This window comes from Triplophysa dalaica, chromosome 10 (assembly GCF_015846415.1).
Source record: "Triplophysa dalaica isolate WHDGS20190420 chromosome 10, ASM1584641v1, whole genome shotgun sequence".
Taxonomy (NCBI): Eukaryota; Metazoa; Chordata; class Actinopteri; order Cypriniformes; family Nemacheilidae; genus Triplophysa; species Triplophysa dalaica.
In genome coordinates this window covers 13,067,116-13,082,995 of record NC_079551.1, presented here as the reverse complement: position 1 = coordinate 13,082,995, position 15,880 = coordinate 13,067,116, and the positions used below count along the sequence as shown (strand labels likewise).

The 15,880-nt window shown below is 38.4% G+C and overlaps 1 protein-coding gene across 5 annotated transcripts; it reads right to left on the bottom strand.

Moving 5' to 3' along the window:
- Nucleotides 1-471: 471 nt before the first annotated feature.
- On the bottom strand, nucleotides 472-14,631 carry si:zfos-943e10.1 (GRAM domain-containing protein 2B). 5 transcript variants are annotated; one of them, XM_056759754.1, is made up of 13 exons: nucleotides 14,437-14,631; nucleotides 5,349-5,498; nucleotides 5,020-5,080; nucleotides 4,864-4,936; nucleotides 4,552-4,655; nucleotides 4,353-4,451; nucleotides 4,107-4,178; nucleotides 3,949-4,017; nucleotides 3,531-3,627; nucleotides 3,357-3,437; nucleotides 2,574-2,673; nucleotides 2,334-2,441; nucleotides 472-2,245 (listed from the first exon to the last, which is right to left on the bottom strand). In XM_056759754.1, the coding sequence occupies exons 1-13, from the start codon at nucleotides 14,526-14,528 to the stop codon at nucleotides 2,230-2,232; spliced, it is 1,122 nt and encodes a 373-aa protein (XP_056615732.1). In that variant the 5' UTR covers nucleotides 14,529-14,631; the 3' UTR covers nucleotides 472-2,229. The 5 variants fall into 5 exon arrangements, with proteins under 5 accessions (XP_056615732.1, XP_056615733.1, XP_056615735.1 ...); XM_056759755.1 differs by having other exon boundaries at nucleotides 3,531-3,624; XM_056759757.1 differs by lacking the exon at nucleotides 14,437-14,631 and adding an exon at nucleotides 8,930-9,124.
- Between the last annotated feature and the right edge of the window lie 1,249 nt (nucleotides 14,632-15,880).

Below are 15,880 nucleotides of genomic sequence, written 5' to 3'. Positions count from 1 at the left end.
CCATTAGGACAACAACAAGCATAAGAGCAATAAAAACATGTCTCAGGTTACTAACAAAAAGACATAAAATGGTCATTAATGCATAACTTTAGTGAAAATAAGAAGAGCACATTGAACACAGATCATCAGAAAATGAGGATAGGTCTGTTATATTTTGATTCAACACTGCATGCTCAATATTTTGTTAGTTTCGATACAGTTTAACAGACGTAAAATAATGATAAATGAATACATAATCATAGCAAATATCATCTAAACTTTCCAATAGCTGTTGACTTCTACAGGCATGACGGGCTCTTATTATGCAAACTGCTGAAGAATACTCGATGGATAGACGCATTTATGTACTGGAAGACACGTTGCTCCGGTGGTTGCAGATCCGTCCTCCATGAATAATAAGAAACATCGATCTGTGACACTTGTATGAAAATAAAAAGATATGAAAACGAAATAAAAACAAACAAACAACAGTTTCCGTACCACTTGATTTATTCAAACAATTTCCAAAACCAGTCTCACAGAGACTACTTTGAATTACAACATTAGACAATAAATAGACCAAACAATGATTTTTTTTAACGACAACAAATTGATACAAAAACAATAACTTCAACACTTTAATAGTGCAATATAAACACGATTTAAGAAAGTATTTTTGCATTGTGGTTATTAGACAGTTTTGAAGGGACCGTATGATGCAATGCCCCTCTGCTTCAACAACAATTGTGCAAATCAATCCACAACTGCGCACTCCTGAGAATTATACAATCCGAATTCCAATAGTTAGTTTAACAAGCATTTGCAGATTAAATGCATCAACAAACACTTGTGTGAATTCTTGTGGAGTTCTGCGTACGCAATGCGTATAGAGTGCCTGAAGGATTTGCGGACAATAAAAAGCGGCAAATCGTGTCTGCTAACGCAACAAAATCGACACGCAGCGTTCCCACAATGCATTGCGAGAGGACTCCCGGAGGTTGTTCTAGCCCTGAGCGAGAGCGTCTTAGCACATCCAATACCCCAGAACGAACGAACTTTCACAGACCGCTTTTTCCCAACTCCGCACAACAGCGCCCCCTGCCCTCACACTTTAAAGTGCACTATTACTCAAACATCTACACGTCTCTCACTCCACAAACAATCCCCTTAACATATTGCAACATATTTATAAGAACACACATACGCGCAAATTCATGCATATTTTGGAGCGTTTCGTTTTCGTTAAACGCAAAACATCTCAAGTATTGTTATCTGACGCCGTGCCGAATGGAAATGCTCCTTTTGTTCGGCGCACACATGCAAGCACGCAATGTAAGCTGTAAATCTGACAACGCCCTGTGCCACATCTGTTTTAAGATACAATGTTTTTCTCTTTTTTTAGTTTAACAGTTTGGATAAGAAAGAGCATGTTTCGTTCATGCACTTCCGACTCTTCCCAAGTATAAAACACAAAGGAAAACCAACGAAGAAAGAAAAAAGCTACAAATTTTTCCGTTAAATACCTGATCTGAGCATTTTTTGTGCATAGACTATACATACAGTAATACTAAGGGGTTGAACGGCTAGCTTAGCCTAACTGACTAGCTAGCTTGCCTTTTCTTCAAATCGATAAACCAAGACAAGGTTTAAAAATAGCAACCCTTACATATAACTAGCAGAGTGAAAAATAAGAAAGGAGGACATTTGTCTAAAAGACGTAGCCACCACAGAACAAGATGCAAAGAGCAAGCCAACAAAATATGAACATTTGGAAAAATAGTAAGTAAAGTCATTGGTTATGCTGCGATGACATCGTCAAAACTAAACTTTCCATTCCAGATGAAATTCAGAAAGGCAAACCAACAATGCCTCACGACAAATGAAATGCTTTCCCTCTGTAAAACCCGTTTCTTTATGCCATTCAGAGACAAACCGGTTGTCTTTGGTTGTTAAGGTCGGATTGCTGCAAAGCCGATGAAATCCGAAAGTATTTTTGCAGCCGCAGGTAAAGACACGCTTGTCTTTTCTTCAAACTGTCACCTTCCTGTGTGTGAAAATGCTCTCCGGTTGTTTTATTGGAACAAAGACTATAAAGATTTGGTGTTGGATGGTTGTGGCATGTGCATATTAAAATTTCTTCAGGCAGATAAGGGACCCTCAAGAAAAGTGAGATCCAAAGTGATTTTTGGTGGATCCTTTACAAAAGCCCTCCGGAGATCAGATGGAACGCATCATCTTACTGATGTCGGGCTATGTTCCTTTGTACCTGTAATGAGAAGAACAGATGAGACTCACGGGTTTTACAAAAACAAAATATAGTGCCTTGTTCAACATGTGGCAGTGGCTGCATTTACCCGCTCTGTAAGGTAAATTCGGGCAGGGCACCAAGAGAACTCAGTTGCTCCTCTAAGGCCACGATACGCAAGCCAATATATCCAGAAGACAGGAGTAGTAGGAAAACCCTGCGCAAAAAAAGAAGAACGATTGCTTAAAACACAATAAAACAAACTGATCAGACCCCAAACATGTTTATTTTGAAATGTTAGGAAAGTCCAATATAGCCACCGGTGGTTGATCATACAAAACACACTTACAGAATCAGGTAGATGAGGAGAAGAGTGTTGAGGTTGCTGACTTCTCTTTGGATGAGGAGCGATCGAGCTCTGCCCGTCACGTTCCAAACCCATGAACCTCCTGCGGAGGAGAAAGAGAAGCTCTGTTAGCCAATCAGACAGCAGCAAACGTACGTTTCAACTCGCAAGTTAAATATAACATCAAATTGCTCGAGGTCATTCACAAATGTGACCCTGCATCACCAAACCAGTCTTAAGTAGCACGGGTGCGTTTTTAGTAAAAGACAAAAATAAATTGTATGGGTCAAAATTAACGATTTTTCTTTCATTAAAATCATTAGGATATTAAGTAAAGATCATGATCCATGAAGATATTTTGTAAATTTCCTTCCTTAAAATATATAAAAACTTTATTTTTGTGAGTGGATGGCCTGCCACAGTGACCCGGATTAACAACTTCACAGGCAATTTTCTCACTATTTAGATTTTGTTGCACTCTCAAGATTCCTGAATTTTAAACAGTTGCATCTCAGCCAGATATTTTTCTATTCTAACAAATCATGCATCAATATAAAGCACATTTATTGACATATATTATTTACATTAATATAAAGCAGCATTCAGATTATGTAAAATCACAATTTCACAGGACTGGTTTTGTTATCAAGGGTCAAAAATGACCGATGGAGGTCGCCAAACCGTAGCTTTGTAAACGTAAGAAGTTGTGAAATCTATGGCAGTGTGCGTTGTCTTTTCAACGTCCTTTTGTTTCTGAAATCCCACCCACCCACGCCTTTGACATACCGGTAAACTCCTCACTGGAGCTGTCGTCTGTCTCTTGTTCGCTGCTTTTTGTAGCCGAGGGATTTCCAACAATTGCATTTTCTGAAAAATAAAAGTTTATTATTCTAACACTTGAAACTTTTTATCAACTTTTTCAAAGCGTAACTATGCAAAAAAAGTTTTTTTAATACAAACCTCTAGTGAGTCTAGACACAGGAATCTCCAGGCCAGGAGAAACACGACTTCCGTCCACCTCGTACGAGTCGTCTAAACTGGACTGACTCGAGTTCTGCTGAGTAGAAAAGATAACATTTTCACATTTGGGTGTGCTCTGCCGTGTGAAAGATGATCAACAATCGGAAAGAACGGGAAACATGTATGTTTTCAATATAATCTACAGGTTTTAAATATATTTTAATATAGTAAAGGTGGTTTTATGACTGTCGCCATGCGTTTCGTAGAAGGCATTATTTTGCAAGTTATTGCATTTTTGTTTAATGTGTATTAAATGCAATTTAAAGCAGCTTTTCATTATATATAACACTTAAAAACAGTAATACAATAAAATAGATAACGATAAAAAATTAACGGATCAAGCAATTTTGCAACTTACCACCAGTTTGCTCTGGTCGAAGCTGTTCTCAGGCGAGGAGAAGAGAGGGCTGCTGTTGGCACTTCCTTCCTGTAATGGTTATCACATCAGATGTCAACATACGCCAATATCATCAAAAAAGATTTAAAAAAAAAATCGCATAAGCGTCGGATATTTACCTCTAGCTGAGGGCAGACGGATCGTAGCAGCTTGTAGCATCCTTCTCTATTCCTTAAGGACACAAATAAATACTGCAACACACAGAAAAACAAATTAACAATACATTCAACATTACACACAAACAATATAAAAATTACGCAACATTGTGTTTTGATTATTTTAATTAATTTTAGCCATTAACTGTTTTTATAAAGTCACTATTTTCTATATTTTGGCAGTAAGAGGCGCAAATATAATTCGCTCACCTTCTCGCCTTCCGTGGTTCGGACAGAAATGGCGTTTGGCACGAGCAGCGCTGTGTTCTGCTTCTTCAGAACGATTACATGTGAAACCGGGATGATCACCTATAAAACAAACCCCCCACAATTCATTAGTTTCTACAAACATCCAGTTTTAAGGTTACTTGAAAAGTTCGTCTGCGATCTGAAGGTCGAGTTTTATCACCTTGGTGTCCTTGAGCAGCACAGACGAAAAGAAGCACACGTTGGTGTCGGTGATATACAGTCGGCCGTGATAAGGCACCTCCTTCTGCAAGGCGCAGATGTAGGCTACAAGAGAAAAAGTGAAAGCATGAAAAACGAAAAATAACTTCAAGCTTGTATTCAGTGCGCCAACTGAAGCGTTTTCTGTCGAGGTCACACCTGCTTTTGTTTAACAACCAACAATAGACGCAGAACGACAAAGATTGATAGCATTTTAAATGGTTTTTGTGTCGTTTTATTGTACCGCGTGAATGTTTACTTGGGTTTCACTCACCATGTAGTAAATCTTCATTTTCTGGGATTTCTGGGAAGAGTTTGTGGAATGTTTTGTTGTGCTTTATAAAACTCTGAGAACAGAAATGAATTGAATTAGAAACGTAAAAAAACCTGGACTTGGTGTAAAATTGAAAAAGGTTTATAATTAACTTACACTTCTAGAGTTGAGGCTCTCGCTTCTTTCTAATGGCCTTTCCACATCAAGAGTGTGAGACCTGCCGAAATTAACATTTTGTTTTAGATATCTTTGTGAAAACTCATGATTAACAATGAATATTAGTCGTTAAAACGCTAAAATGATTAATCAGTTAACAATATTGGCCAATATTTGATCTGAACTTCTAATATGGGGAAATAATAACATGACGTAAAAGAATCCCAGGAACTACAGTTTTCTCTTAACAAACACACTGTTAAACTGTCAAGATTATAGTTTAAGCCCTCAGGACTTCCTGAGTACACAATATAAGCAAATGGTTTTACCTGAGCTGGACCGGCCGGCTCAGACTCTTGGTCTGCTGTTGAGTCTCAAGCTGGTTTTCCTCTAAACTAAAAGCTTTCCGGCTTCCCAGCTTGCTTTTCGTCCTCCCCTTCTTCACTTTTGGTGGTAGTGTTCCTGCCTCCACCGCATAGCTGTGAAGATACGGCAAAGACACAACTTACAAAAACTGACAACTGTACATCGTACAGTACAACTCCAATTGTATCTGCTTAAACTTGCTCATGTCTCGGATGTTTCTACAGCTGATGCTTTTGGACACTTGAAAGAACTTGACAGTCAAGTTACACATCAACAGGCTATAAAAAGATCGATGATTTCATTACATTACGCCTCGTATACATCACTAGCCTCTGACAACCCGGTTTACAGGTTTTTTTGGTGATATTAACAGAATGATGATTCAAGGACTGAAATCAACACCATATACATTCTACATTCTCTATACTTGTTCACCTTTTATGATGGTATAATAACAATAAAACACATAATTCTTAAACCAGTGTAAACATTGCAAAACCCACAACTGTACAAAAACCCATTCCCTTGTTCCTGAAGAAACGTCTATTCTTCCTAAACCCCGACTGTACCTGTACAGATGAATGCCATGTCTTCGCGATAAACGTAAACTCAAAGACCTGTTCATAATCAAAACAATCCTTTGAATCCTTCAAAAGGACCCCGACAACAGCCTCAAGCCATAACTCCAGTTTGCCAGAACTAACAGAAAAAAGCAACGTGACTGTACAGAAGCTCTGTAAATACAAAAAACAAGTTCCTCCTCACGCTTGTACGTTCCAATTGGAGCACCCTCCGTCCTCCGAATGCAAATTGTAGGGGGTGGAGCTGCTGACCTCAGATGGTGTGACACTCGGCATGTGATGTCATGGAACACCACACGCATGCATGCGATGCAAACGCAGGTAATGGCATGCTCACAGTAGAGAGAAATTCAGGTACCGCCCCAGCAGAATAAAAGACTGCAAACTGTATATCTTGATTTAAAGGACCATGAATTAAAAGCTAAACAAGCCTCTGGGTGGAGTGACACGAAATCTGAGACTCAATTGGCTTTGAGGTCAAGAGAGTCTGAAGTACAGAGTCTGATACGAGTCTAAGTTTCATATTCTCGTGCCTTGTATAGCATCCAAATAGAGACTGCATTCAAGCGTTTTTTAATGCATTTAAAGGGATAGTTCACCCCAAAATGATCTTTTTAAATATTTACTCGCTTTCATGTCATTTTAAACCTATGACTGACTTTCTTCTTCAGAACACAAAAGGAGATATTTTGAAGAACATTGGTAACCCAACAACACTGACCTGCATTCCACTAGATGGACACAAAACCACTGAGACATTTCTCAAAATATCTTCTTTTGTGTGCCACTGAAGAAATAATTATACAGGGTTTGAATGATATTGTCATTCAATAAATAATTTTTTTGGGTCACCTGTCACTTTAACGTTTCCTCAAACATCATATAAACGATAAATAAACATGCTACTATACGCCTCAAGGCCAAACACGCCACCTCTTGTTAGATATAGACATAGGTTAAAAGAAGTCATGTGACCAGATGTATAGCTATAAATACACTGGTATGAGGTCACACAACCATGCATAATTGGCGGTGGCAACAAAAGCGGCATGTCTTCTGCAAATGATTTGTAAACGCCACGTAAACATTCCTAAAGTCGTATTTATGGAGAAGGGCAAGTGCGGTGCGTTAAACTAAGGAAAGTGTCTTTATAGGGTAGAGGTCAAATGAAAACCAACAACAGATAACAGACATAAAAAGGAGATTATTGGCCAAAATGAAGTGAACCGTACACCTGTATGTCAGCCATTGAAGATTTGTTCACTGTTAAAAAGTGGTTGTTTAACTTGAACGTCAAAAGGCCACAGGACAGAAACAACCCCACTAAGCAAATTTAGGCATGCGGTACACAAATGCAGTCAAAGGAGACCACGCAGCAGCCGGACAGTCAAATCTGCCAGGATGAACTAGCTTATGTTGTAAAACTCAAAGTAACTAGAGAATATCGGACAGAAGACTAGCGAATGCCTTTTAAAGGAGTGGTACATGTCGAGTTACAAAAATAACAATGTTCACAACTGCGGCATTACACGAGAAAGGTGGAGACAGTAAACGTTACGAAATCGAATAGCGATGAGAACTTTGCATAAAAAAAATAGATTAATCCAAAATAAAAACTTTTCAGAATATATTCGCCCTCATGTCATTCAAAACGTGTATTTAACTCTTTTGAGACACAAAAGATATTTTGAAAAATGTCTTGGTGGTTTGGTGTCCATACAATGGAAGTCAATGGGGGTCAAAGTTGTTTGGTTACCAACACTTCTCAAAGTATCTTCTTTTGTGTTCTGCAGAAGAAAGAGAGTCAAGTTTGGAATGACATGAGGGTGAGTAAATAAACTATTTTTACTTTTGGGTGATCTTTCGATCTCAAACAGAGTGAATCGCATCCTGACTGAACGTGATATGTTTTGCGTTATCTGTGTAGATCTTTACCAGATAAAACCATTTGGAGGTTAAACTTACATCCCACAAGTTGCGCTTCCTGTTAAGTGAGAGTTCTCATAGCCGTCAATCATGTGGGGTTGTGGTATATTATTTAAGGAAAATACTGCCCCGCTGAGGGCATTTGAATGAAACGCAAGCAACCAAGAAATTCGGTTTCATGCTTGTTAATGTACACTTTCACTTTAGAAGCTTCGGCCAAGTGCTCTTCTTTAATTACAAAATGTAAACACATTTCACGAAACAAGACATTTTCCATTCCAACTATCATTCACTTTTGTGCCAAAAGAAAAGAGGATCTAAAGAACCCTTTTACACAGCAGACGTATTTATTGGCAAATTCATATGTACTAATATCCTGTTAGAGCTGCTTTATCCAGTATACAATGAGTGATATACACGTCCTCCCTGACTTCTATTCAACCAAAAGACTCGAGATTCATTCTGATAGCAAAGAAAAATGGCAAGTCTCACTTAAGTTGCGCTTTTCCACAGACAGTGATGGTTATCTAATCAGATTTCCATTTCACGTAAACACAAACCCCGAGTTGTGATAAATAACTATCAGCGACAAATGTTTTTCAACATTAGCATACTTGGTTCAGTGCCGAAAAAGCATGAGAAGTGTCTCTATAAACTATAAAAGTGAATTAGTTGCTTAATTTGTTTACAAGAAATAAAAACGTAAAAAATGTTTGTTTGGAGAAACTGCGCAAGAGGTTTGTTCTATGACAGTATAAATGCTGTAAATAATCTACAACATGACGTAAGTCTTTTGTACAACAAAACCGTTGTACAGAAGTAGTTCCCAGTTTGCAACATTTTTTGTTACTCTCTTTTTATACAGTGAAGTTACTTTGAAAAAATATGCTAACCAACAAGTTTGCTTGCATAAACTATCCACTCAAACCCCCAACGTTACGTCTCTCCACAGCTGTTCAACGACGCAACGGCAGCTGTCCTAACACAAGTCTCAATTTATAACCCCGACATACACACCAGTCTCAAACCTCCCTTACCATTCAATGTCCTCACGCACTGTAGTTTCAAGTCCCGTTTCCTTCACGCTATCCATAATACGTTCTTTCGCCAAAGATGCTTCTCTCCAGACTCATGGACAGTCTTTCAAGCAGTTGAATAACATGCCAGTCTTGGGGTCCAAAGGTCTACTTTACAGCTGCTGAGTTATACAAGCTCGATGGAACAAATGAGATCATGAGTGCAGAGAAGCCAAAAGGTAACCGACGATCCTCGGCCGGCCCACTCCGCTCACCTCCAACCCCGGCAGCTGGTGTTTCCTTGGAAACGACCGGAGTGCACTGGGATTGGTGGGTGACGGAGGATTATCACAATGGCCCATTTAAATGCTATTGAGGGAATGCAGAGGAATGCAAAGTACGGCGGGCAAGACGTGAGAATACAAAAGGCATGGAAACAAAGGCCTCGCTAGTGGTCCGTCTATTCTCTTTGTGAAGGATAGAGTTACAAACCCATTGGGGGTCAAAGGGGGGAATTGCCCCCAACAAAAGGGCTTAGAAAATGTATCGGAATGCACAATATATCTGTATATTCCCATTCTTGGCGTCACTCGCATAGTTCACCCCAAAATTAAACATTTTTAAAGCATTCATGTGTCATTTTAAACCTGTATGAGTTTCTTGCTTCTGCAGAACACAAAAGAAGATCTTATGAGGAATGTTGGTCACCAAATAACACGTGCCCCATTAACTTCCATTAAATGAACGAAAAACATTCATATCTCAAAATATCTTCTTTTGTGTTCCATAATATACAGGTTTTGATTGACATGAAGTTGAATAAACGATGACCATTTTTATTTTGGGGGACTGTCCCTTTAAATACTTGCCATTGGGCAAATCCTAAGCAAACTCAAAATTACATAAATAATCTATTTATTTTAAGTAAGAACTCTCAATTTGGATTGTATTATGAATTAACTGCATATTTGTATTTCATAAAAAAAATGCATTAAATACATGCATTTAATTACTTTATTTGCAATTACAGATTTAGTAATATTGGTTACCCAATATCAACATAAATGGCGGTTTTGGTGCATCCTAAACAAGCTTTGTGTCTCGCAAAATAGATCTTTTAACTGGGTGTTTCAAACATGACAAAAAGGATCAGAAGTCATGCCTTTCAAGGAATGGTGACCATTCTGGGAATAACGTCAAATCCAGTAGCCTGACCAGCATGTTCAGGTGAATCACCATTGATCTTGTTCTCCATATGACCCATGATCTCCTTGTGACACACTTAATCAGGATGAGTCATCCCGGATCTAATGTATATGCACGTCCGCAAGCTTATCAATTGAGATGCATCATCTTACATCTACATAGGCGCCATGAATCAAGTGCTGAAAACAACCAGGCCTCAAATCAGTTCATTCTGTCCACCGGTTTATAAACAGCACACCATGTTCTGAAGATTAAGTGAATCTGAAAGTCTATTCTTTAACAGAACATACAGCACAGAAGGACATAATATGACACTGAGAATATCAAGATAACTTTCACGACATAAACAATTCGGAAGATTTTCACGGTCTGAGACACGCGAGGGAACTTGCAAGCCCTTTGAATCTGAGATGTCAACTGCGAGATAAGAATTTAACATCACTGCCAAGTTGCAAACACGCTGACACACAGAACTGTGAGCAATAGGTCGAATTGTGCCAGGAAATCATAAATCTTTTTCAAGAACTGTCTGTTAGAATTACCCTCCGAGCAAGACTTAAGCAAGACGTTTATTTCCCGGCTTACAAAATGAATTGATTTGACTTCAACGGAAACGAGAATTGGGTCAAACCAAAGGGGATAGTTCACACAAAAAAAAAAATTTACAACCACATGACAGCATCAATTGAGCTATATACCATTCAGAGGAAAAACCACAACGTAAAAAAAAAAAAGCAAAAATAAATGCACATATCCAATTCTAAGAATACCATCACATCTCTCGCCTTTGTATAATAAAAGGCACTCTACGTACATAGAACTCTTAAAAAAGGCTCAATCATTCAACAATGGCACTAACATCCAGAAATAGATGAGAAGGTGGAGAATTGCGCTTAAACATCCACCCAGCCATGTGGTCAGCTTGAACCCAACACCATCGCAATTGCCAAACAACAGCTTGTGTGGAAAGAGGCCAAGCCTTCAACACAAGAGAACATTTGTGCAAGTCATGTGATGCAAATGCATCAGGATCACTTCCTCAGCATGACTGTTGCGAACAGAGAAGCACTTTATTTCCATTGAAAAATGAGAGAAAATGAAAGGAATTTCAGTCTGGGAATCACATGAAACGGATAATATCTTGTTCTCTGACACAAGCAGCTTAAACAATTGCATTTGGGATGTACAGGTGATGTCATGCCAATAACATTTTCTGTACTAAATACCAAACAAGAAGAACCAAAGAACCAAAAGTCAAGGACAACTTTGGATTGAGTTGATGAATTCTCCTTCAAAACCTTGACCTTTAGACACAACATGATAAGGGAGAGTCATTAGCGCATTGGTGGGAAAAATGCAAGATTTCAGAGAAATACATGTGGCTTTATGGGGCATGAAAAACGACAAGGTGCGTCTCAGGGTGTGAACAATGCCTGTGGCAGGGTTATTATAGTAACTGAAACTAAAACTTGTCTGTGAACTGAAATCGAATTTAAAAAAAAGGAAATGTTACTTTTGCAATTAACCGAATGAGACAAAAATTCAACTAAAAATAAATAAAATGACCTAATATAAAAATCCATAAAGAAACTGACATTAACATGAACTATTAACGTTAAACTATTCGGGAAATTTCAAAACTTAATAGTTCAAAACCAAAATGACTCAAACTGAAATAAAGTCACCGACTTGACATTTGCATGTTTGGCCTAAGCTCATGCCTATGTGACGCAATAAACACATTTTAAGGTTATCTTTAGCTATGATAGGTGGTCAGGTCAATGCAGGCCCTTTGCTTTCTTTACAAGGGCTGGAGAAAGTAACACAGCGAGAAACAAAATTAGTCCAGATAGCTCGCTGGCACCTGGCATGCCCACCTGCAACCGACCCACAAGCCTTTGAGATAAAAATAGTGCAGCACAAGATAAACACAGCTACAATGGAAATCTAATGACATCATTTCTTTATCGTGACAAATGCTTGTCAATCTAAACCAATTAGGAGGTGTTGTGATGTAAATGCCCCATTTAGCACTTGTCGTAATTTGATTACTATTCGGGACAGGATCATTAAAACAGGACAATTTGCATCTAAACTGCCAGAGTGAACAAAATGATGTGACCTTGTAAGCAACGCACATTCACAACTAATGATGGTTGAAAATAGGATATATGCACACGGGACAACGACATATTTCCGCTAAAATCACTGCCAGCTAGGTCACTTCCGGTTTTTCACCAAGTGATAACGATGCGTTTAGTAAGAAAACGTTCAAATTTCGATTGAATTAGTTTGTTCACAATCAGAAACGAGTAAGTTTAAGAACTAACCTAAACTATTACACGGAAATATCTTCCGTTTCTCGGACATAGTTTCCATTTGATGCCACATTCGTCACAATAGTCATGTAAATGTGACCTAAAAATACCATCCTGACACGTCGCAGAGTAAAGAGAAGCCATTCATAAGCTCAATAATCTCTTTTAAATAACGTGTGATCCTATACAAATAAAATACGGGCATAATATTTCTAATAACAACTATACAAAAGTAAACAATCAATATTTACACTGACATTAACTTGATACACCACAGGACCGGTTTAATAACTTTTTATGGTTGACTTAATCTTGTTGACATCTAAATACAAAATTGCAACTTCCACTAACAAACTTACCACAACTCTATGATATGTCATATATTCACGTATTGGTTTCGAACCGTCACGGGGAAAATTCCAAATTAATTCATCATTCTTATCCTCTACTCCCTTCGAAGGGAGTTTAGACTTTGGAGTGAACAGGGCATTTGTGTGGCATTATGTAGACGTTTGGAAGGCACTTAGCAAAGGGAGCGATGTAATTTCTTCATTATCTTTAGCTGGCATGTTCCCGAGACATCACAGTATGGTGTCCGTCAACTATTTGCAAATAAACATTAATTTATATTTTAAAAAGTTTTAGATATATTAGTGTTTCTATATTGTATAGCATATTTTAAAAATGTATATTTACACAAAGTTTTGTCGTCACTTCAAAAATATTCAATTGAGCCACTATGAGCGGATCATGCATTCCAACAAGCGGTGTAATACCAATAAATCCTACATAACTAACAGATATAAACAATACATGTAGTTTCGCATAGCCACTTATCGCCACTTTCTTTGGCCAAGGCCCGTCCAAGAGTCTTGACTGACAGGTAAAGCAACCAATCACGTTTCGTTCTGTGCTGCATCATGTTTAGAGGCATGGAAATGTCCCCGCCCACAGTAACAGACAGGTGTACATTCACAAAATTATTATAAATTTATGCCGCGAACCTCTTAAGCGTTTAGTGGATCGTGATGAATTCTTATTGCTATCGTTGTAAACACGACAGCTTACTACTTAGATCAGACGTCTTCGTGTTGTTTCCAGGCAGACGGTTAAAGAACGTGACACGCGCGTCACGCGTACATCCTGTGAAATTTAACCAATCAGATGACGACTTTGGACATGCTGAAGTGTTTCCAGAAACGTGTTCCTCATTCAGACGTTTAGCCAACGGTCCGTGGGTCTGAGACTACAATACATGAAACTATCTCAATATTTGTTTTCACGATAGTGATACCCCTACTGTCGATATTTTTCTTTAAATCATGTCATATACATACGGCCAAAAGTAAGGGGAACCGAGAATGGCAAAAACATAAGAACGCTTCAAGCTCTCAGAGCTTCATTGTTTTAACTGGAATGCACCACAACAGTCACCAATTGACTTGTGTGACCCACCCACTTGAGGGTCGCCATTCACAGTTTGGGGGCCCAAACCTCTGATCTAAGGTCCGGGCATCACACATCATGGCCACTCTTTCGAGGCAAGAGATGTTTTTACACTTATCCTTACAAAAAAAACAGGTGGTGCAGAACGTGTTGTATTTCTATCTCTACTTTTTACATTTTCTATTTAAGGTATTGCAATATATAACGCAATATGTATAGTGGCCCATATATCGTGATATGTATCGTATCGGGAGGCACTTGCCAATACACAGTCCTAGCAAAACACACATAAATATATTATGATAGCCTCTAATATACACATGAATGAGCCAACAGGGAGCAGTAATGCCATCACACACGTGCACGCGCTCACAGGGTAGATGAACCTATATGCTAATGACATATAGCGTTATACCTACAGACCCTATGGATATACATTATACGCAAAACACACACACTAGGACTACACGATATACAATATGAATACACGATTGTCATATTTTAATCGGATGCGCGTACATGGCAGAACCGGACGTGAACAGTTTAGCTCAACGTTACCTCTCTTTCATCAGATGCTTGATTCGCGACACGGCGCTTTCGTCGATCTTTCGCAGGAACGTCTTCAGTCTCTCCCGCTTGTTTTCCAGCATCCTTCCTTCGCCACACCGACACACACGAACCGACAAAAACACGGTTTAACGAGGATGCGACGGTCCAGTTTCTCCCCGGCGTCCCATGAGCGCTGCTTGATTAACAAAATGAGACAAAATCGGACAAGTGCTGTGGACCAATCGGCGCGCCTCGTGTCAGGGACGCCGGCCAATCATGCCGCGGTGGCGTATCGCCGACTCCGCCCACGCCCTTTTAGGGCACAACGCGTGCATTCATGCAACGTGGTGGAAGGGGGGCCTGGGGAGGAAGTCAGGGTGTATTGTTGGGATATATTGGGCGTCTGTATATTATACAGTGGCCTTGTGTTTTCCTATGATCGTGTTATAGGTTAAGATTGTAGATTAGATTGTGTGTTTGTTGGTCTGTGTTTGCATCTGTTTTACAAGGGTTTGAATCAGGTTAGCGACTAACCTTGCGCCCATAAACTAGCCTAAATAAATAAAGCATGCATTACATGAAATCAATGTAAAAAATTAATTGTACCTACACAGTCTTATTATATATATATATATATATATATAGTAAAACATATTTAAAATGCTTGATTATGAATGCACACTTCACTTTGGTTTAAATGGGACATGCATGTTTATTATTATTCATTTATTCTTCACGTCTTTAGTTAATGCCATTATTCATACATGCCCACATAAAAAATAGTGTTATAGTTTAATGTTTACTATAGCACACTGTAGTCAAATTCAACCCCATAGTAAATTTCAAAGTATATAACATTATTTACAGCCAGTTTTCTCCATTTAATACGACACAATATTGTCCCATACTTTAAAAGGGTAGGAATCATTATTGAATGAAATTAGCAGGTACTCAATTTCATGTGGGTGTGTAGAGTTTAATTAACAAGAAGGATTTTGGTAAAGCAATTATTTTCCTATTACACTTTTTTGATGTAACGGCAATTCATTTTTACGATGATAAGTTTTATGATAACATATTACATATCTTCTTATATATTCCTGTTTCTTTATTTTGGCCTTTGTTTACATCGGGTCTGTATTGTATTATATTATGTTCATTGGATATAAGCTTCATTAAATTAATTTTACATGAGTGTCAGGTTTTGCTAGACATTAAACCTAATCATAATTCATCATTTAGTAATAAAACAGAGTATGTCTCTCTCTCTCTGTCTCTCTCTGTCTCTCTCTCTCTCTCTCTCTCTCTCTCTCTCTGTTTATCACTCATCAGTTAGTTTTGCAACAAGTATAAAATATCTTCTCCTGTGTAATAAAAAATGTGTGCAACGCATCTCAACACAATCCTTCTCAGATGGTGTATTGTCAGATGCCTTGCATTTCATCACATGACT

Excerpts from the sequence above, each read along its gene's own strand:
- si:zfos-943e10.1 (XM_056759754.1), bottom strand. The coding sequence starts at position 14,528 with ATGCTGGAAAACAAGCGGGAGAGACTGAAGACGTTCCTGCGAAAGATC. Across the intron at positions 4,656-4,863 it reads AAATGAAGATTTACTACATG|CCTACATCTGCGCCTTGCAG; the intron begins GTGAGTGAAACC and ends TTTCTCTTGTAG. Across the intron at positions 3,628-3,948 it reads TCGACCAGAGCAAACTGGTG|CAGAACTCGAGTCAGTCCAG; the intron begins GTAAGTTGCAAA and ends TTTTCTACTCAG.